A 22,380-nucleotide genomic window follows, 5' to 3' on the forward strand; every position below is an offset into this window, starting at 1 on the left:
TGTATTTGTTCACCGAATGAAGAGGAAGCATATTTGTGATAATCCCTACTGTCACTGTTAACAGGAGAGTTTAAAAATTATGCTGTATCTAGATTTTTTTAACTGAATAAAATAATTTTCTTTCCAATAGAATCGAGCGCCATAAGGCATTTAGGCATGAAATTTGTGTCATGTCTAAGTGCTGTAAAGGGTGCTATTTGAATGTTTTTTCTGCAAGTCTACATTTTGATAAGTTCTTCCTTGCACAATGACACTGTGCAAGAGAAGATAATGCTTGCAAAGTTTACCTTCTGAGAAGAGTGTTTTAGAGGTAGCCAATAAAATATGCAACATAAGCTGTTTCAAATAACTGTTTTTAAAGAAGGTAGCTCAAAGTGGCAAACTTTGCAAAATATGCAATGTTGAAAAGTAATTCAGAGTCCTTCACAAAGACAAAAAAGGTAGAAAATGACACACCTTTGCATTCCCTTTTCACAATTGTGTAAAATTGTAAAACAGAGTATGCTACCATGGCAGAGTGCAATATTCAATTCACGTGCAAGTAACTCTGGGGCATAAAGTAAAGTCATATATTGGATTGTTTAATATTGGCAGTAACAACACATTAGTGCAAAAATAAATCCATAAATACAAAACTAAAATATTGTTACACCTAATAGTTTTCTTATCAAAATACGATGGTCAACCAAGGTGAGCCTAGGCAATTGTTGTGTCCTGTGCGTTTTAGTAGATTCATTGCTGACCATCAGCTCTTGTGAAGTGCCCTGTTAAAAAATAAAGACTTTCGTTCCCGTTCTCACAAATTTAGCAATTTGTATACTCTCCCCCTTGCAACTAAACATCCCTGCCCCAATGTAGTGAGAATATATTTCCTCTTTTTTAGCTGGCACAATGGCTGATACATTTCTATAAACATTTAAAAGCTCCATGTTTTATAAACCTATAAGTAATTCCATCACTTTTATTTTGTACATTTAATATATATATTTGTGTATAGAATGCAGTTAAAGGAAGCAAATGTTAGGTTTATAAATATCTCTGTATGGTTAGCATACAAAAGAAACTATGTACATCCACAAAAAGTGGTTCAGCACCGCTGTCATGCCTAGGGCCAAAGTAGACATGTGACACACACCCGCTGCGACCTAGCGGATGTCCCACACTATGTAGAACAATATGAGCTGAGCAAATGCAGTCTTAGTCATTACTGAAGAGTCCACCTTTTAGCATTTTAGAAGATTTCATTACTGCTCCCATTTTCCAAAATCAACATACATATATATATATAATATATATATATACACACACACACATATATATGTGTTTATATGCATAGCTACATACATACATATGTGTGTGTGGGTGTGTGTGTATATGTATAGCTACATACATACATATGTGTGTGTGGGTGTGTGTGTGTGGGTGTGTGTGTGCATATTTCTGGATCACTTGGATGGATTGTTGAGGGAAAAGCAGGGAGTTTGTGCCACAATGATCTGAAGTGAATTCCCAGGGCAGCTTTGGAAAAGTAAAGCGATGTCCGTTCGAGTCTGTACAGACAGCATCCAGAGTAGCTACTGAAGCATATGCTGACCATCTAACTTGGCAGCCATTACAAAGGAGTCTGGAGGAAGGCACAATCCCGCGTCCCAGACATAGACCAGCTCCATTGTCTTCCCGAGGCGAGCTTTAGAGTGAGAGAAAAAACCCCTTAGATACATGGGCGCCAATTCTTTCGTACTCTATATATGTCTTCTCTTTAGAACACATCTTTTGAAGTGCCTGTCTTTGCAAGATGAACGACCCGCAGTCCAGGAGAGAGCTCTGCTTTTATGGGTAGCCTTTTTGGGTTCTGTTGATGTCTGAGCTCCTGAACAAAGCGGTGCCCGGGTGATTTCATTTGCAAACATATCTCTCCACAGTCCGCTCACATTTTTTACAGGTCACGTAGCAGCACCAGTGGTATTTGCAGTGGCATCGTTCCACCACCTTGTCCATGTATGGGTTGTACCCTCTGCCGCAGCACATCAGGTCACAGCTGTCGCTGCCATTGGAAGTTTTATTGCACTGCCTAGAAACAAAGAAAAAGAGAATTAACCATTATGCCCCTTCATGCCATTGTTAGGACACTGAGTATTTTGGCTTACACTCCCTCTCACTTGGCACTAGCTTGCACAAAATCCATCATAGGGAAACTACTGTTGCAGGTTTCTCATTCATGCAGCCTCGCCTTTGAAACACAGAACAAAGAAGCAAAGAGTACATCTAATCTTCCCACAGTGGTAACTTTGGTTAGTTGTAACTTGCAAATTAGACTATTCTTGAATTTCAGCCAGACTTTTATTTTCAGGGTACAATTTATGTGTAGTTGGCTTTTTTTTATCAAGTGACATGTGGTAGGCACTCATGTTTTCATCCTTAGACAGATGACAGACGGAGATATTGAAAGGTTAACATTGAGATTCACACACAGTTCTCAAGCTGTATATAGGCCTTGGGCCACAGAAACCCATTTTCCCACGTGGTCCAAATTGCTCCTGGCCATGTTAATGGCACAGGTAAACGTTTAGCCAGACAAGCCAAAACGTGTTCCCCTATAATTTTGCTTTTGTATGTGTGGCAGCAACATGTTATTGTGCAGTCTTTTGTCTGCCAGATGCATTGAGACTCTGAGTGAGAGGTCTCAGTGGCTACCAATGCAAAATGTAACACATGCACTTCATCTCCATTTTGTGTTGTGTTTTTATGTCAACCATTTACACAACTTAATCTGAATCTAAACATCATCTTTCTTTCATACTCTTCACTTATAGTAATTCTGCTCGAAATGTAGATAGTGAGTTCTCAAACACTATAGGCCTCATTATGACCACGGCCAAAGCAGTGGTCCGATCGCGACATTATGACCGTGGCAAAAGCGCCACAGTTGGACCGCTGGCACTGTTACATTTCGGTCGCCAAATGGCCTGGCGGTGCCGGCAGTCCCAATCCGCTAGGGCAGCGCTGCCCTGGGGATTACAACCCCTCTCTCCACTGGCATTACCATGGCGGTTTCACTGCCATATAAATGCTGGCGGAGACGGGGTATCGGGGGCCCCAGGGAAAAACAGGCAGTGAAAAGCACAATGGGTGCTGTGACACCCAATGCACCGCCACTTTGCCACCGGCTCAGTTATGAGCCAATGTCAATGTTAAGGCCCTGTTCCCCCATGGGCCGGCGGGGGGAAACGATGTTTCTGCCTGCCGGCCCAGCGGGGAACTCTAAATGCTTGAACTTTAAATGCTAGAAGTGCACAAGTGAAAGGTGGATCAGCCACCAAGATTATCTAATCCAAAGAAGCAAAGATTAGTGCAACTGAGACAGCTTAATGTCCTCCTACTGCATTAGCTGTATCTGAACCTCTCTTTTCAGCCATGCTTCTATGGTGAAGAAGACCTCCCTTTCCCCAATGGTAACTGAGTACCTCTTTGAAGCTACGTCTGAGTATGCCTTAGATCCTGTTTCAGTGACACCCATGTTCATTGCTGCTTGCATTTCATCTCATGTGATTCCACCTCTGATTACTCTAGTATGCATGGTCCTTTTTTATTTGAAGCATTTAGACCGAGTAAAGTGAGGTATGACAGCAACCTTAACATGCCACAGTTACCAAAAATGGCCATTTGAATTGCATTAAGAGTACCCCAGAAGTAGTGTGACCAGGAGGAGAAGATTTTCCAGCAGCTGTCAGTAAATCTAGCAGGTCTTGGTTTTCATAGAGGGTCAAGTGAACAAAGATATAGGGAGGATTCGTGGCTTCAAATGTGGAATTAGTTGGCAGCCCTTGGCAAAAATCCATTTAATTAACCCTGATGATACTGGGTGGAAAAGTTGCATTTCATTTCTCTTAGTGCCTGAGTTAGTGAGCGCTGTAAATAAAGTCATTTTGAGCCCCTCAGTCACAGAATAAAATTGTAGCCCTCCTTCTCATGTTTCTGGAATGCCTCACTTTTTGTTTTTCAAAATCTGGTCACTCTATCCGGAAGGCAAATTTATAATTTCCCAGGGGCTCTGAAAATCGTTGCACGTTCCATACTTCAGTCCATTTCTGTAGATACCCCTCCAATTTTTCCCAGGAACCAGAGTGTCTCATATTGTTTCCTCTGTTTTACTCTGCTCCCTTCAAGCTCTGCTTAGCGCTGTAGTGTTCTGCCCCCTCGTCATGCCCCCCGTCTCTCTCATACTTTGGCATTCATTCATTCTTATTTTCAGTGGCCACCTCGATTATTGGTCCTCAGTTTGTCTCTATCTCCTTCATCCTGTGAATATCTTTCGCCCCGGCTCTATTGTAGTTAGGGTCCATCTTCTTCAACTCTCTATGTAACTTCACTCAGACACCCTCACCTGCATCCTATTCTCCTCCCTCCTCCCTCCTCTACTTACCATCCCCATGATCCTCCACGTTTCCATCCTCTGCTAGTCCTGCTACTCCTCACGTCTCTACTGAGCAGCCCTGTGCCCTTCTCCAAACTGTGCCCTGCACCTTCCCCAACAACTCTGTTGCCTTCATGCTCTGACCTTCTCTTTTTCTACCACTTGTCCATGGAATAACACGCTTGTGCTGCCCAGATCCCACATGATAGATATATAGACACAGCTACTATAAAATAATATCTTGTACTTATATTGCATTTGCTGTTGAACTTTGCAGATTCATAGCACTGAGAGCTAGCTCCATTCTCCCCCCCAAATGTTTGTGCCATTATGTTTGACTCTTATCGGGAAGTAGAGATCTAGGTACCAACACTCTCCTCCAAGCCCCAGCAGAGCTGTAGGTGCATGAGTGAGACTGTTACCTACTGTCCAGGCTCCAGCATCTCTTCTGCACCCTGGGCAGCCATCACCAAGCTTCTCTTGATTGCTTATCTAGGTTGGCAGCAATTAATGTCCAAAAGTGGCGACTTTGCAAAGCCAGACAAACCTCGAATGCACCGTACCCAAGGTCACATTTACAAACTATAGGATTGTCACATCTTGTCAATTTCAGGCTCGGGCCAGGGATAGGGAACACAAACCAAAAAGCCCACTGCAACCAAAGTTTGATCTTTGTACATAAATGTTTTGTTATGAGTTTAAATTCATATTTTATGTTTGTAAAACCTGAATCTACAATCAGAATGCGGCTTCCTCATACGAAGTATTACATCAGAATATGGGAAAATTACATAGGAGCGAATGAACATCTTCAAGTGTGAGTTTGTGGCTGTTATACAAATTTGCCCAAACACTCCACTTTTATGTAAAGAGCTGAAATCCTGTCAAGGGCAGGAATAAATCAAAATCCAGGTTGGAGATTAGGAAACCACCTCAATTGTCGAGGGAGGGAGGATAGGGATTCCAAACACAGCCCTATCAACTTTCAAAGAAATCTCACCGTGTGAGAGGGTGTGGGGGCTCATAGGGGCCGGGTGTGTGGAAGAACCATTAGCCCATTGCTTTTACGCATGGCATGGCTGTGTGCCGAGTAGACACCTCACCACCCCTTCCCCAAAACAAAAGCTTCCTAGGCTGCTGCTGATGCCCTGGGGAGTCTGCAGAAAACTCTTGAACATCAGCAACCTCCAAACATGAGTTGAAAACTCACATCCACAGTACAAACAGCTCATGTTATCGGCCACCATGTGATATTATCTCCTATTATTATTATTATTATTATTATTATTATTATTATTAACATTCTTCTGTAAAGCACAACGTTCCCCTCACAGTTATCTTGGTGCTGAAACACTGCAGTAAACACAAGGAACTAAGCAAAAACCTGGCTTGCCAATTATGCCCTCGACTCTTCTACAATTTACTGAAGGGCCGCGTTTTTTACTTTCTCCTAAAACTGTACAAATTTCCATCCTTTCTAAGGAAGAGCTGGAGTTTATTCCACAATTGAGCAGCCTTCACCTGAAAAGATCTGCCACCGTACCTAACCTTCTTAAATCTGGGTTCACATATCAGGTTAGCCGATGCAGACCGTAGCTGCCTCTGCGGTCTATTACAACTAAACTTATTTTTCATAAGCGATGGACCAGTCAACAGCTTTAAAAACAATGCACATTGCTTAAAATACATTTTTTTCTTTTACTGGTAACCAGTGTAGCTTTCTTAGGGCACCTGAGGCTGAATCAGACCTAGATTTGTTAAGCACAGGCTTAGCTGCCACTTTTTAGACCCTTTCCAATCTTACAGATTTACAAGAAAGTGGAGCATCGGAATTGATGCGCAACTTTTCTTGCGCCTCCCGTACCGGCACCCAATGACACCACGGGAGCGCCATCATGGGTGCGCCGTATTTACAATACGGTGCACCATGGCACACTTTTGGACAATAGCATCAGCAATTTTGCCACTATTGTGGCATTTGCTGAACTAGCGTCAAACATGTTGATGCTAGTGCAGCAAAGGTCAGGGAGGCCCATCGAAGTTCAATGGGTGCGTCCATTTAATGCCTATTTTGAGAAGTTAAAAATGACACCAAAAATGCTGCAGTGAAATGTTGTAGATTTCACAGCCCCATTTTTGTGGGCCTCCTATCGCCGGAACGCTCCCCTTGCATACCTTATGCCTGGTGAAGGCATAATGTGGCACTGGGGGGGCAAAGTAGCACAATGTATGCATTGCGCCACTTTGTAAATCGGGCGTGCCGGAAATTGCCTCGTTGGGCCACATTAGCGTAAAACAATGACGTTAATGTGGCACAAGGTGGTGCTAGGGCCTTGTAAATCTGTCTCTGAATGTTTTTATAAGGGAAAGCGGAACGCACTCTGAGCGGAAGTGAGGAATTGGGTGGAGGGGAAGGGAAGTGGCATGGGAGGGTCTCCAGACCAGAGGTTCAATGAGAAGTACAAATCTTGCTCAATTGATAGATGAGGGGATTGAATTTCCAATGAGGTAAAGCAACATCATTCAACAATGCAAAGCTACTAATTGGTGAGCAAAAACTATGCTGAGAGAGGGGTGTGCTTTTGGGATTATAAGCAGATGTAAGGAAAAAAAACATGTGAGTGTGTAGCCTCAAACATACTTGTGCTGCATGAGCTAGCGGATGGCTTAATATTTAACCTTCAAGATCACTGTTTATTTTAAACACAGTCCTTCTTGTAAAAAACACAACATTTATCTTATTCTAGGTATGCTACTAATGTATTATCGCTTCAGCTACAGCGGGTGAGGGGTGATGGGAGCAGTCCTCCCACCTTCCGGGAGTTCATGGAATTCCCAGTGACTCCCAGATCTCTAAGAATGAAACGGAGAAGGGGCGGGGAGCTCCATCGCCCCCGCTACTGCTCCTGCCAGGCCAAGTACAAGTTGTGTGACAAATACCTCACACCACTCTCTGTTTGGCTGTATTCCTGCCTCCACCACCATGTTGTGGTACCTTAGCCAGAGGATGCTACTGCTTCTTGCTGCCAAGGTCAAAAGCGTATAGTGCAGCCTAGTTTTCAAAGCAGGAAATGGGTAGAGCGCAGCAAGAACAGCACAGTAACACATTTCTGATTCTGTTCAAAATAATGGTAAGTAACAATAATAATGATAATAACAACAATAATACCAGCAGTAATATTAATAATGAATATTACAAGTTATCAACACATTAACATGGTATTATTATTATTATTGTTATTATATGTTTGTAAACATGTTATTCCATAGCATGTCCTGCAACAGCCCTTTCATAATACTATAAATTCTATTACCCACCTCAAGGGTACTCATTTTATTGACCACTGAAGGATGAAAGGCTAAGAATTCCTTCAATGAGGAAAACAATCGAAATGTACACTGTTAAAATATGCAGGTGTGAGGAAGCAATAATGTATTACTTAAAACTTCCAGTGCACCTGTAACTGAGTAATGAAAATAAATGATATTAAAAACCAAAATGTCGTATTTAGATGGCCTGCGATGGGAATCAGGGGCACAGGTACCGTTGGTGCTGCAGGTGCAGTGGCACTGGGACCGAGAGCACATAAGGGCCAATTGAATCCTGATAATTGCTGTATTTTACTAGCCCAACAGCAGCCTTTTTCCTTGCCTGCACCAGAGCCCACGACATCCAAGCAGCAGTACTGATGGGAATTGTACTATATTAATGTCAAAAGTCTTGCGGAAAAGATTTGTTGCAACTATATTAGTCCTGCTCATGTTTGATTGAAAAAAGTCTTTTAAACATAACTTATTTTTCCTTAAATCAATCCAATATAGTGTTCTAGCCAGCTGGCCTAAAGTTATTTTCACCTCCTATCAACTGCTTCAGAGTCAAAGAAAGTTTGTGAGATGTGAATACATTTTTTATGTGAACCTAAACATGCATGAAATGTATTTATTATTCCAAGTGGATCTTGTCTAAAATCAAATTTACAAAGAAATAGAAGTGGGGAAATATGAAAATAAATCGATGAACCACAGATCATTCTTTTGACTTGAAGATCTACAGCAGCCCCACCTACCTAAATAAATGAAAGGAAGATGTGATGGGAATGTTTCCTGATATGGTGTCCAAAATTGGAAGAAGGCTGTAGAAAGTTAGGTGTGCACATTACACCTCCCACTTCTTTGGGGTACCACGCAATGGGTAGTTTGCAAAAAATAATGTGTGAGGGCCCTTGTCAGGAGGCCACTTCTGCTTGCACCGCCCATTGCTTCTGTCAGCGCTGCCGATTACAGTAACAACACAACTACTAACCATCACATCCCTAGAAGTGTGACCATTCTGACTAGTCAAGGCCCTCAAAGCAATAAAAATGTCTTTGGAAGCAGGTATTAACCATTTTAACGGATAATAAATTAATAAACAACTGTTGCTGTTCTCGTCTCTAAATTAGACAAATAGCGCCACCATGTAGCAGACTGTTATAGATACTGGTATTGACAATTTAGTGCTGGTGCCAAACACCGGAAACCACCAGCTCAAATTAAGCACTGGTCCACGTCTCAAGCCTAAGGAGGTATGGCCGAGTAGACCACTATGGTTATGAACCTCCCACCTTATGTAAAATGAATGCATTAGTCAACCAGCCGTTTACAAATATAGTAGAGATCACAAAGAAGCTATGCCACAAGAATTTTATATTTCAGTTCAACTATGTGGGCTAATGAAAATGAGAAGAGATACAAAGGGCCAGATTTACAAGGCCCTGGCACCTCTTAGCACCCCACTGGCATCATTGTTTTACGCTAATGTAGCATTATGGAGGCCATTCTCCTTCCCCATATTAAAAAGTGGAGCAATGCATGCATTGCGCCACTTGGTAACCCCTTGCACCACATTATGCCTGCGCAAAGCATAATGTATGCAAGGGGGGACGTTCCCATGCAAGGAGGCCCGTAAAAATGGTGCAGTGAAATTTACAACATTTCACTGTGCCATTTTTAGCATAATTTTTAACGCCTGCCTAAGGCAGGCGTTAAAATGACATGTCCATTACTTTCAATAGGCCTCCCTTTACTTTGCAGGATTTGCACCATAATTTATGGCGCTAATCCTGAAAAGTACCACAATAGCATCATAAATTATGATGCTATTGTCCTAACGTACGCCATGGTGCACCGTATTGTGAATATGGCGCACACATGATGTCGTTGGGGGGTACGGGGGTGAAAGAAAACTGGCGCATCAAAGCTGATGCTCCACTTTCTTGTAAGTATGGCCAAAGAACGTTAGTACTCCTAATCATTATATTTTCTGATTTTTTTTAAGGTTTTCCCAAAAAGTCAAATGCTGAATGTAAGTAAGATGAATGAGCACTAGGAGTTCCAGGAAAGGATAGGAGTAGATCTTCTGCACTCACATTCTCTTGTAGGGTTACACGCCAGGGTGGCACAGGGGTGGAGGACGCAGGGGCACTTTTGTTATATATGGACCACAATCTCAATGGTGCTGTGACACAGGTGCACTCTAGAGACATCTGTAGCATTAATAATTCTCTGGATGCTGACATTCATTTTTGTTCTCATTCTCATTTGCCTTCGAAACTGATCTATGTAAGTGAGAGGTCACTAACAGGAGGAACAAGGATGGCAACCGTTGCTATGGTTCGGATGTCCCACCATCATGCAGTCTCTCACGGTCTTCATTACCAACTCTGTAGATGTTTGTGAAAAGGAAAGAGAGAGGAATAGTGAGAAAGAGGTGTGTGCATGTGTGTGTGTGTGGGTGCATGTGTGTGTGTCTCTCTCTTTCGGTTCGAGCATGGCACCAGAGTGAGTTTACGGAGAGAATACCTGTATCACATCCTGGTCTCAGTTGTAAGATGGTCTGTAGGTCGACTATATTATTGTTTATCCTTCATCCACCCTTTTCTGTGATCTAGTGCTTAGGTCTCTCAATATTGACATTGCTAGCATGCTCAGAAGTGATATTTCCTGTTTACATTGCTGTGAGCCTGCTTTGGCAGTGGTTAATTTGTAGAAGAATGAGTGTCATTGCACAAAGTTCTGCCCAGAAGCCTGTGGCTGGCGCTATTAAATGTCAGTGCACGAAATACCAGAGGTTGCATAGCCTTAGATCGACCTCCTACCACTTTAATCCACTGCTGGACACTCTCTGTCCCTTCATCTCACTATTACCATCTCTGTGTTATACCATTATGTCGATTTGTCAGTCTTTCTCTTCCACTGTCTTTCTGTTCTGTTTGTTTTTCGCTTTCTTGCTCTCAGTAAATGTTTCAGGCAGAAAAATAAGTGCCAGTCCCCAAAAATGAGTGCCGCTGGCCCCCACCCACATCCACCGGCTCAAATTAAGCACTGCTGGGATTCATTCTCGGTTCTAGTGTAAGCATGGTGCTGCCTGTGTTTGTCTGCAAGTGTTAAATAGCTGCTTTTGTAGCACCGAGAATGATTTATTGAGTATTTACTGTGGAAATTGAGCACAGCACTTTGGGCCTGATTTATTCTTTTTTAGTGCTGCATTTGCATCATTATTTGATGCAAAAGCGGTGCAAACTTACAAAATATAATAGAAATTTGTAAGTTTGCGCCATTTTTGCATCAAAAAATGACACAAATGCGGCGCTAAAAAAGTATAAATCAGGCCCTTTATGTCTCAAAGGCCAAATATTTCCGAATTCGAATCAGACCACAACAATCGCAAAACAATTTAAAGTGCAATTATATGTCACAATAAACTAAATTTCTGAATTCGAATCAGACCAAGACAATAGGAAAAAATCAAAGTGCAATTATCTGTCAGAATAAACTCCCATAGAAAGTGCACAGTTATAAGATACAGAATTATAGGATATCACAATTGCACTGCTCTTTGGAAATTCCTTTACTTAGCTGCTCCAGTAGCCAGGGTGACCCATGGACTCTCTATGGGCAAACAGGATAGATTGTCACTTTCTCACCTCCTTTTTTCAGTGTTTTATCTATCATGTCAGGTGATAAAAGATTCCCCTGTGATTTTAAAGTGGCAAGAGATTAACTTTTCCCAAAAGAAATACCTAAGTGGATTTTATCGATCCGAATGACTCAGCAGATGATAGAATCATAGGTTCAAAATGTTCACATTAATTCTCTGGTGAATTTGAGCTCAGAATTTGTAAAAGATGTGTTGACAAACAAAACTGTGCCGCAGTAGCTTTGAATTTGCTTCTAGAATTGAATTGAACTCCTTAGTGGGTTTGACTGCTTTATTGTGCCTCTGAATGTTCTTCGGGGTGAGCAAGTTTCAATTACACAACGCCAGGGAAGTGAGAAGAAAAACCATGTTACCTAGGAAAATGTAATATTTATTTCTGTATTTATTAGATTAGTTAAGTGCTGGCTTGTATAGAAAGGCAAAAAGAAAAGATGATGGACGGAATGCTGAACAATGCAAACACTCACCCCCAGTCACAAAGATCTGGGTTTAATCCATCATTCTTTTGCTTACCATGCCACCCCAGTTTGGACCCAGCCATATGTAAATCAGTCTTAACCCTTGTAAAGAAAGGCAACACTGTTGAAGAATGGGGGGTATTTCTTAGTAACCAGAACCCTTTCCTCCCAAAAAAATGTATGTTGACATTGGAGGATTAGGGATGTGAAACGTTTGCATTATTTATTTTTGCGAAATTATTTTAATCTACACTGGTATTTGGTGCTGTTTTTTGGTGTGAAATGTGTCTTTGCCTCCACTTTGGATGTGAGAGTGCATTTCACGCTACAAAATAGTGCACATAAACAAAAGTACCATGAACAACAGCCGCTCACACTATGTCATGTGCGTTGTTCTTGTGCGTTCGTGCTTGGTTTGTCCGCTGTAAATGTTTACAATGCATGGTGCCTAATCATGCAATGTGGCATAATAGTGTAATTTCTCGGAATTCATGCAACAAGAGTGAAGCAAATAAAGCCAATTGTGCCAGCAAAACATACATTTTGCTAGTCTGGACCACCTGATGGTTACTCAGGTATGGCCCTACTCCCTTAATGTTTTGTCTTCATGTAGCTCTGAGAAAGGGAGTTAGCTCAGGAAGTTTGAGTGGAGGGATGGAAAACACTTCACTGAAAAAAACCACAGGTAAGTTACATTTTAGTAAACACAAAAAATGAAAACCTCTCAAATTCACCAACTATAATGTGTAACACACAATGCACACCATAACCCATGCCCGATGATGTTTTGCTCTTTGTACACAGCCTCTTCCAGGTCTCCCAAACCAGACAGTGCAATCTATCTGTTGCAAAAAGACCTATTGCCTGCTTATAGTAGGCTTAGAGTCTGCTCATTGCTTAACACTGGTTGGCTTTATTGTAACTCTAATTTTCTTGCTTCTAATTTGTCGGCTTGAAAGGGCTTTACTTCCTCTTCTTGTGTTTATCCCTCTCCTGGAGCATAGACACGTTACTTGTGTCCATCCACTGCTCACTTTTGAAGCAGTACTTTTTATGGTCTGGCTTGACAGGGCAGCTGACTCCAGACACTTATGTGAGCATCACTTGAAAGGGGCTTTGGCGCCACCTACATGTTGAAAGCCATCAGGGGTACCTGTTTTGATTGGGCAAAAGTTGTATATGTCCACAAAAAGTGCTTGCTCTCCACACAGCTGTGAACATATTGGGGCATATGGACAATCTTTTGATGCAGGGCATCGCCACATGCCTTCTTGCTACGCTGCCCTGCGTCAAAAGAAAAGGGCAGGAATGTACAGTATCTACAAGACTTTTCCCCTGTGCTAGCGCACAATGGGCTGCCACGCGCCAACACAAGCACTCTTGCACTATGGTGCAAGGGTGTCTGGTTTGCGGGGATGATTGGTTTTGTGCAAGAAGGACACCTTTTGGCACAAAAACAATCACAAGAGGCAAAGTGATGCACTGGTAGAGGACGCCGCTTGTAAATATGGCCCTTTCATTATTTAGGGGGCACAGGCATGCCGTTCTAAAGCTATTAAAGTGTCTTAGATAACTAGATAAATTATGGTATTTTTCTCTGGCACAAGCACAGATGGAAAGTGGACAGCCAATAACCTGAAGGATGTTTAGGGTCTGGCTTGACAGTGCAACTGTCACCTGACCTTTTAACATACACCAATATTATTCTACAGTTCTTTGCTTCCACTCAAATACATATCCATGCCCATGCTATCTACTTGTAATGCTTCACATTACAATACAACAATCCTTTAAAGCCAGACCTACTGGCATTACCAATGCTTGTTTCTTTTTGGTTAAGCACTCCATGAGAGTGCATGTGTTTTCCAGCTGTGTTGATTGTGTAAAGCACTTCCACTCACTGTAATGCTACATGTTGCTCTGTCTCACCAGTGTGCTTCTCCCCTACCCACTTTGTGTTTTGCTTGCCTTTGTGTGGTTCTGCCCGTGTTGCTTTCTTGCCCGCACGTTTCCTCTCAACAGCTATACGTTACTCTCTCTAGCCTTTGTGCTTCTCTTCCCACTGTGCTTCATATTTCTCTCTCTTACCTGTGTTACTTCCCCACTCTCTCCATGTTGCTCCTCCACCTACGCTGCCCACGTTGATTCTGCCCACCACAGCCTGTGTTGCTTCTGCCCTCCCCCATGTTACTTCACAACCCCATATTGCCTCTTTCCTGAGCTGGCTTTTAGTGTTGCTTTCCCCCATTTGCATTCTCCGTGTTGCTTCTCCCATCCTCACCTGTGTCACAGCATATTCTTATTTATTATTTAGTCTTAAACCATGCGCAGCAGCATTGAGGATGTTGTACAGCATTGCTAAAATCAACTGCAAATCCAATAGGTCCCAAAGACGAAACCTTTTGGCTTTCCCAGTTCTTGTAGAACATGCCATCAGCTAGGAGGGTGTGATAAGCATGTCAGAGACATGAGTAATGGTGTGCATAACTGGTGCATGTTTAAGCTTTTTCGATTCTGTGTTTGCTGAACTATAACTGACCTTTGAGTGTGTTTTTTCAGTGAATTTCATGGTTTACATATGATGTACTGCACTCACCTGTCATGTACCCCATCTGAACCATGCAGGGCCTTTGATAATGCTTATCATTCAACCGGCTTCGGTCATGCACAGCTGGAGATTATAAAAAGGACAGTCTGGCTTTCCTATACTTTGCTAGCTACCAAATTTCATGCAGAAAGTTATTAGTAAATGATACTTGTATTGCTACAATCCCTAAAAGGATCTGCTCAAGTCAACCCTCGAGAAGCTAAATCTGCTAAACCTCTGACAAAATTTGTGTGGATTGATCTAATGGTGCCAAATTTATTAGGAAATGAATGCTTCTTTCACCCCTTTTAAATCTGTGTACCCTGAACATCACAAAATTCTGAAATCCAAAGGAAGTCTAAACAGGCAAAGTTTCTGAGAACTTTCATGCAACATTCATCAAAGTTGGCAAAGTTATTTGTGAATCAAAACTTTGCTCTCTCAATTGCATTTCAATAAATCATGAAACGCCCCTCTCTTGCTAAGAGCCTGCCACATTTATTAAATAGGGCCCACGTTATAAGCATATGACAATTGTATTGCCTCATCCTTTCTCTCCCCGTCCCCCCCACCTCCCGCTGATGGATTGGCACAGACCATAACACACCAATAGAAAACTAATCTTTTAAAGCTTCTGACAAATTGTGGGTAGATTCATCACACAGTGCCAAAAGTAATAACAAATGAGCACTTTCAGCCCCCATTTTTAACCGCTCCCACCTCCCTGGATGGGTCTGCATGAATTTGGAAATACCAAGAATAATGTCAACATACTGAGTGCCAAATGTCTTGCATAGCCATCAAAAAGTGTGAAAGGTATAAGCAAATCATCAACTGACAAGACATAGCAGCATGCAAACCCTATCAAGCCCAATCGGCATCTTTTTTTAAACTAATATTGCTAAACTAATGGGAAGATTTAGACTAACCTAACAAAATCATACTTTATGAACAAATGTTTACTTTCATACCAGGAATGGTGAAAATGCGTAGCTTTGGCTGTAGATGCGAGCACATTTTTCTATGGGAGGTTCGGTGGGAAAACATGTATTTTTGATCCCCCTATTAATTTTGTTTGCCCCAGGAATACATGCAAACATTTGTCATTCTGGACCTTATTTGACTACATTACTCAAGTGCCAGATTTGGTGCAGAATAGTCAATGGGACCCAGAGTTATTGGCAAATCAAAAAATGGCTTTTCAATGAAAAGTGCGGGTGAGTCATAACTGCACAGTAATGACTGTCACTATATAATATGTATATGTAACATATATATATATATATATATACACACACACACACACAAAACTACAACTCGCGCTCTCACTGTGCACAGTTCTGTGATCAGTGATGTAATTTCAAATGTTCCAGTGATGTTATCAATGATGTCATAGAACATCACTCGCGGCTCGCTTCAATCAAAAGGAGTGGGGCGGGATGGGTGCGGCGCGCAGTGGGATCTAAACTTTATCAAAATGAAATTAAAAAAATAAAATAAACACCTTTTCCATGTTGTCCCGCGCCGCGCTCCTCTTCCCAGTCGGCTGCATGCAGGCACAGGTTCCCAGCCTGCCCCGCTGCCAATCCTGACGCTGCTCAAAGCAGCATCAGTGTTGGCTGGGAGCGCCCTGGCTGGGCGCCCTCAGGCAGATTGGGAGCCTGTGAAGGCTCCCTCCAGCCCGGCAACTGTGTTGCTGGGCTGGTGAGACCCCTCTGCGCATGTGTGTTTGGCTGGCCCGAGACGGCCAGGCAAACATACATGCGAAGTGAGGGGGAGTGCTGAACACTCCGCCTCATTGCTCGTCAACCCTGTGGCCCGACCCTTTCACAACGAGGGGATAATAAACTATGTTTATTATCCCCTCGTTGTGAAAGTTTTGAAGCTTCTGCTGCTGGCTGGGGGACGATGCTCATCTGCCATAACGGAGGAGCCGCCCCTGTAGAACACGTCATGAGTGACATAATATGTGGGGTTATTAGCAGTGCATGGTGAGGGTGTAAGTTATTGTTAGTTTAGGGCACACATTTGAGAAGCTTGAGATAGCTAAAACTATTGAATTTCAGTGGTTTTATTTGCTTAAAGCAGTGTGTTTTATCTGACATTTTCAACAAACCATAAAGCTCCTTTAACGTTGTTTTTTTCAGTGAATGTCTAAGGTTTATTGTATTATAAAAGTGAGATATAATTACAATTCCTAACTATACCCTCACATAAACCTTTAGTTTTTCAGTGAATGTCTATGTTTTATTTAACATAAAGAAAGAGATCCATCGCTGTGTATGCATGGTTTTGGGTGCTACAGCCCTCCACTGTTGCCCTACCCCCCTGCAGAACAGGGCCTTTGGCCATGCAAGGCGAAGAGTGAGTACACAGCTGACTGTGTGATGCAACAGTATAAAGCGTGTCATTAAAGTAAGGCAGACCTACTAAATTTGTCAAAGGTTCAGAAAACAAAAATATAAAAAGGTGGCCTATTGGCTATATACATCAACATATAGAGAGCAGATCTATTGTTTTTGTAAAAAAGGTTACCACTAATTCTAATCACACATATATTTTCTAATAAACATCCACATACCTTTGAGCCATTGTTTATTTTTTATTTTTATAGGCCACAAAATGCAACTCTAAAACCCACCACAAGGTGTTGGTGCAGTCCTGATGAAGAGCATACTGCTCCAAGTTGGACTCCCTGCTCTCACTGCAACCCCCCACAACACTAACAAAAATGTCTGGTGGTGCTCCTGCCTCTTCTAGGGGCACCACCATGATGACAAATATTGCATTTAAAAGCCCTGGAGCATTATGGGGCATCCTTGTCAGAGCAGTGAATAATAAATGAGCCGTTCCTGCTTCTCATTTATTGTTCTTTTTTGTTTTAATATTTTGGGTGTCCTGGTGGCCACTCAATGCCCCCACAACATTGCCAATAGTTGGAGTCGTGGGGAGATACCCAGGTCTCTGTGGCCCCTGCTGACTCCCCAGCCACAAGTGTGGTGGGAGCAGGCAATTTTTTAATTATATGTTTTCAAGTTTGTGCCCTGGTGCCCATCTGGGGCACCCACAACATGTAAATCATTGATGGTTGAGGGGGTGCCTGAAGGCCCCTGCTTCCCCAGCCGGCTCCATAGGCAGGCACTGCACCCAACGGCTGTGCACTACAGATGGGTAAGGCTCCCAACCGCACACCTCACACAGTGATGACATCTTGCTTTACATAAAAAATAAAAGTAGAACACTGAAAAACCAAAGGTTAAAAGGGCGTTATAGTTAAGTGTATATATCATTTAAAACATACCCTTTTAAATTAACAAAACCACTATACCTCATGCCCTAAAGTAACTATAACTTGTACCCTCACCATGTACTGTTAACTACTTCACATATTACACTACTCATGACGTAATATGACATCATTGATAAGATCACTGCCACAACTGAAATTACATGATTGATGACAACAATGTCAGTGTGAGTTATAGTTACTTTAGGCCTCGAGATATAGTTGCTTGACATAACTATAATTGGTTAATTTTAGTGATTTTATTTGTTTATAATGGATTGATTAACCAACACTTTCACCTAACAATAACATTCCTTAAATCTGTGTTTTTTCAGTATATAGGCATCAAATGGAGTATTCAGAAAATGTATGTATATATATATATATATATATATATATATATATATATATATATATTTATATACATATATAATTAGATAGATAGATAGATAGATAGATAGATAGATAGATAGATAGATAGATAGATAGATAGATAGATAGATTCTAGTGGCTGTTGCCACTAGGTAGTTGTAGTTAGGACCTGGTTCCTATATAAAAAGTGTTTTTACTTGCCTATATCTTCGCCGCCCCTTGACGTATCTTCCATAAACTTTCCCAAAAAATGTGCAAGTCCAAACAGCTGCTGCCTGGAAAGTTTCTGGGTGATATGTCCTGGGGGGGGGGGGGGGTTTGGGGGTGGGCGGGGAGAAAAAAGGGGGAGTCCCAAAACAAAAGGGGGGACCGCCACCTCCCGGGGTCGTTGAACTAATTTCATGCAGGGTGCCTGTGGCACCTCAGGGACCACCACCCCTGGGGTAAAATGCATTGTATTTGTGGGAGGGCTGCACGCCCCCCCACTGCCCAGGGACCACCACCCCTGGGGCTTCTATATGGAAACAGGGACCACCACCCCCCGGGACAAACATTACCACACCCCAGGGAACACCACCCCCTGGGGCTATCTTCATGTTGGAGGGGGGGGTGCGCAGCCCCCTTGTAGAGCCTCTGATTGCCCTGGGGACTAACACCCCCCAGGGCTAGCTCCTGCTATGTCCCGGGGGTGCCCACCCCCGGGACTTAGCTGTTTGCTGTGGCTTAGCTGCAGCGCTGCAGCACTGCAGCAGCAGCCAAACCACAGCAAACACTCTGCTGTTTGACAGCGGGACCTGTAAAGCAGGTCACGCTGTCAAACATCAGAGCTTTCATCACATGTGAAGGGGACAGAGATAAAATGCTTCAGCAAGCAGGGAGCTGCTGTGAAAGCAGCTGTGTGCTTGCTGAAGCATTGGCACTGCAAGGGAAGCCTAAGGCTTTCCCTGCAGTGTCTGGTCATTTTTTTTTTAAATAATAATAAAAAAATATATAAGGAGGGACCTTAAGGGCTTCTTCTCAGTCCCAGATAGCCCATAAAGGGCATTTTAGGTACATTAAAAAAAAAAAAAAAAAAAAAAAATACATTAGGGGGGACCGCGGGGGAGCCCTTAAGGGCTCCGTCGCGGTCCCAGATATCCCATAAAGGGCTAAAACACAAACTAAACAAAAAACACCGTAGCTGAGCTTTAGGGGTTGGAGTCCAGCTGGACTCATTTCAATTTTCTTTTAATTAAAACATTAATCTATTTATTTTTATTACATTTTTTATTTTAAATTGGAAACAAATAACTCTTTCTAAGTATATCAGACATTAAAGACTAAAAAACTCTATCTCTCTCCCTCTCACTTTCTTTCGCTCTTTCTGTCTCTCTTTCAATGAATTCTCCCATTCACACACCCACTCACACACTGACGAACCCACTCACAGTCACACTCACGCATCCACTCACAGACCCAGTCAGACCCTCACGCACCCACTCAGATCCACTCAGACAGTTACGCACCCACTCACACACCCACTCGCCCTCGCCATGCATTGCAAATTACCCCTCAAATTACAGCAATCATGCCATCTTTCATAACATCATTGATAATATTAATGTAATATTTGCAGTAAAATGTTTGACAAAAAACTGTGCAAGGTGGGGCGGAAGTTATAGTTATCTTAGGGCACGAGTTATAGTTACATGAGGTAACTCTAACTATAATTGGTGAATTTCTGTGGTTTGGTACAGTTAAAATCTGAGCCTGACTATAACGTCCCTGTAACCTTTGTTTTTTTCAGTGAAGGTCACAGGGACGTTATAGTTAGGTTCTCAATTTACTCGTACAAAACCATAGAAATTCAGCAGTTATAGTGAGAATTCTTTATAGTAACTAGAACTCATCCCCATGTGCCCCCCTCCTCATAATACATAATTACACATGCCCCCGGGAACTGGCCCACCTGAGGGCTTTTAATTTTCCCAGAATCCACGTATCCTCTGTGGTTTAGCCAGAAAATTTTTAAAAATGCTTTTTGGCCCTGGCATGGTCCCTGAGAGACCCCATCACCACGCTTGGGGGGGGGGGGGGTCATGATATTTCTACCCTGCCCCTTCTCTTTTTTTACTACCAACACTGCCTGGTTGAATTGTGTGCAGCCAATCAGATCTCAGTGTGAGATCTGTTGGATCTACGGAGGATCTGTGACCCTAGATATACAATTTTGTGTTTTCTATAATTATTCAATATAAACTACTGAATGGATTTGCACCAAAAAGGGCTCTTTGGTGTAATTCCGTCCAGAGTTGTGTCTAAAATCCTCATGGGAAACTGCATAGGGAAAATGTGATTTAATACCCCCCATTTTTCTCAGCCCCCACCTGACGAATCACCCCAAAACTTTTAAAACAGAAGCTGAACTCAGGTGTGTACTAGTATTGAAAGCTTTGTGAAGATTCGTCCAACGACGTCAAAGTTATTAGCAAAACAAAAAAACACTTTTCTTATGGTGGAAACTAGGGGCCAGATGTATCATTATTCACAATAGCGATTACCTAATTGCGATTTTTAGCGAATCGCAATTAAGTAATCGCTATTAGACTATATGAAACTCGATGAGTTTCATACTGCGATTCGCAAGGGCTCGCAAATGGGCCTTCCTCATTAATATTCATGAGGTAGGTAGCAATTTGCAAGACATTGCGAATGGCTACAATCACAGGGATGGTGGCCTGCTGGGCTCAGCAGACCACGAAGTCTGTGATTGCTTTTCAATAAAGCAATCTTTTTTTTTTTTAAATGCATCCCGTTTTCCTTACAGGAAAACGGGATGCGTTAAAAAATGAAAAATGAAAAGTTTTCTTTTCATTTTTTAAGAGTAGGCAGTGGTCCGTGACACCACTGCCTGCTCTTAAAAAACATTTTCACATGCATTCACAAAGGGGAAGGGGTCCTTTGCGAATGGGTTACCAGGTGGCAACTGCGATTGTTTTGCGACCGCATTCTCGGTCACAAAACAATCATACATACCTCTGCCATTTCGGTATTAGGAAGGGACGCCCTTGACACGCCCCTTCCTAATACTGAATCGGTATATAGTCGCAAATCCAATTCGTGATTCGGTAACAAATTACTGAACCGCAAATTAGACCTGTTACATACCAAAAATGCATTTTTGCGATCGCAAATGGCCCGTTGGGCTGTTTGCGATCACAAAAATGTTTGATATATCTGGCCCTAGGTCCTAACTATACCTACTGGCGACCACCATATCTATCTATCTATATATATCTATCTATCTATATATATCTATCTATATATATCTATCTATCTATATATATATATATATATATATATTTAACCTACTGGCAGTCTCCAGTAGGTAGTTATATTTAGGATCTAGCTTCTATTGAAAAAGCGTTCTTTGACTTGCCTATATCTTTGGTGCCGCTTGAGGAATCTTGATGAAATTTTCCAAAGAAATTCGAAGCTCATGTCAGCTGGTGCCTAGAAAGTTTCAGGGGGATCCATCAAGTGAAGGCCGAGAAAAAGGAGGGGGCATAAAAGGTGTGTTTCACATGTTAATTTCCTTAGGCTTTTTAAACAGGGCTGCAGCCCAAACCGTTGGATGGAATTACGCCAAATTTACCATAAAAGTAGTTCTTGGTTCAGGAAGTGCCCTTTTTCTTATTTGGTATGAATCTGTTCAGTAGTTATGTAATTATTACTTGAAAACCAAATTTGTATATATAGGGACGTGGATCCGTTGCGACCTCTGCGCATAGCATCGTGAACCCTCGTGCAACGAGGAATACTGTGATTGGCTGCCCGAAACCTGTTCAGAAAGTTGCGCTTGCCATTTTATAAACCAGGGCATGGCCCTAGGGGATATAACAAAAGGAAAGAAGACTGCAAGGGGGTCAGGGTAGAGGTACTCTGACCACATAGGGGCATTTAACGGGAGTTTGAGGGACCCCATATTAGTTTTAAAAAGCTGAAAATTCTTTACTCAGTTGTGGTGCTCAGCACGCTTACCCCCGTAACGTCGCAATGGGGTCACAAACCTTGCAGCAAAAAATAAAAAAAAATATACTCACACACTCATGCAGCTACTCACAGACCCACTCACACACTCTTCAACACAGCCATAAACCCACTCATGTACCCACTCACAGACTCACTCCTGCACCCACTCACAGACCCACTCACACACTCATGCACCCACTCACAGACGCACTCATGCAACCTCTCACAGGCCCACTAACACACTCATGCACCCACTCATAGACCCACTGTCAC

At 42.3% G+C, this 22,380-nt stretch overlaps 1 protein-coding gene across 1 annotated transcript in view; it reads right to left on the minus strand.

Annotated features, from left to right (window-relative positions):
- Positions 1-560: 560 nt before the first annotated feature.
- Positions 561-22,380, minus strand: part of WNT11 (Wnt family member 11) — a 185,261-nt gene continuing 163,441 nt past the window's right edge. Inside the window, exon 6 of the mRNA XM_069203881.1 lies at positions 561-2,071. Coding sequence (XP_069059982.1) covers positions 1,897-2,071 — 175 coding nt within the window. The 3' untranslated portion in view covers positions 561-1,896. The remainder of the gene's footprint in view (positions 2,072-22,380) is intronic.

Source organism: Pleurodeles waltl, chromosome 8 (assembly GCF_031143425.1).
Source record: "Pleurodeles waltl isolate 20211129_DDA chromosome 8, aPleWal1.hap1.20221129, whole genome shotgun sequence".
Taxonomy (NCBI): Eukaryota; Metazoa; Chordata; class Amphibia; order Caudata; family Salamandridae; genus Pleurodeles; species Pleurodeles waltl.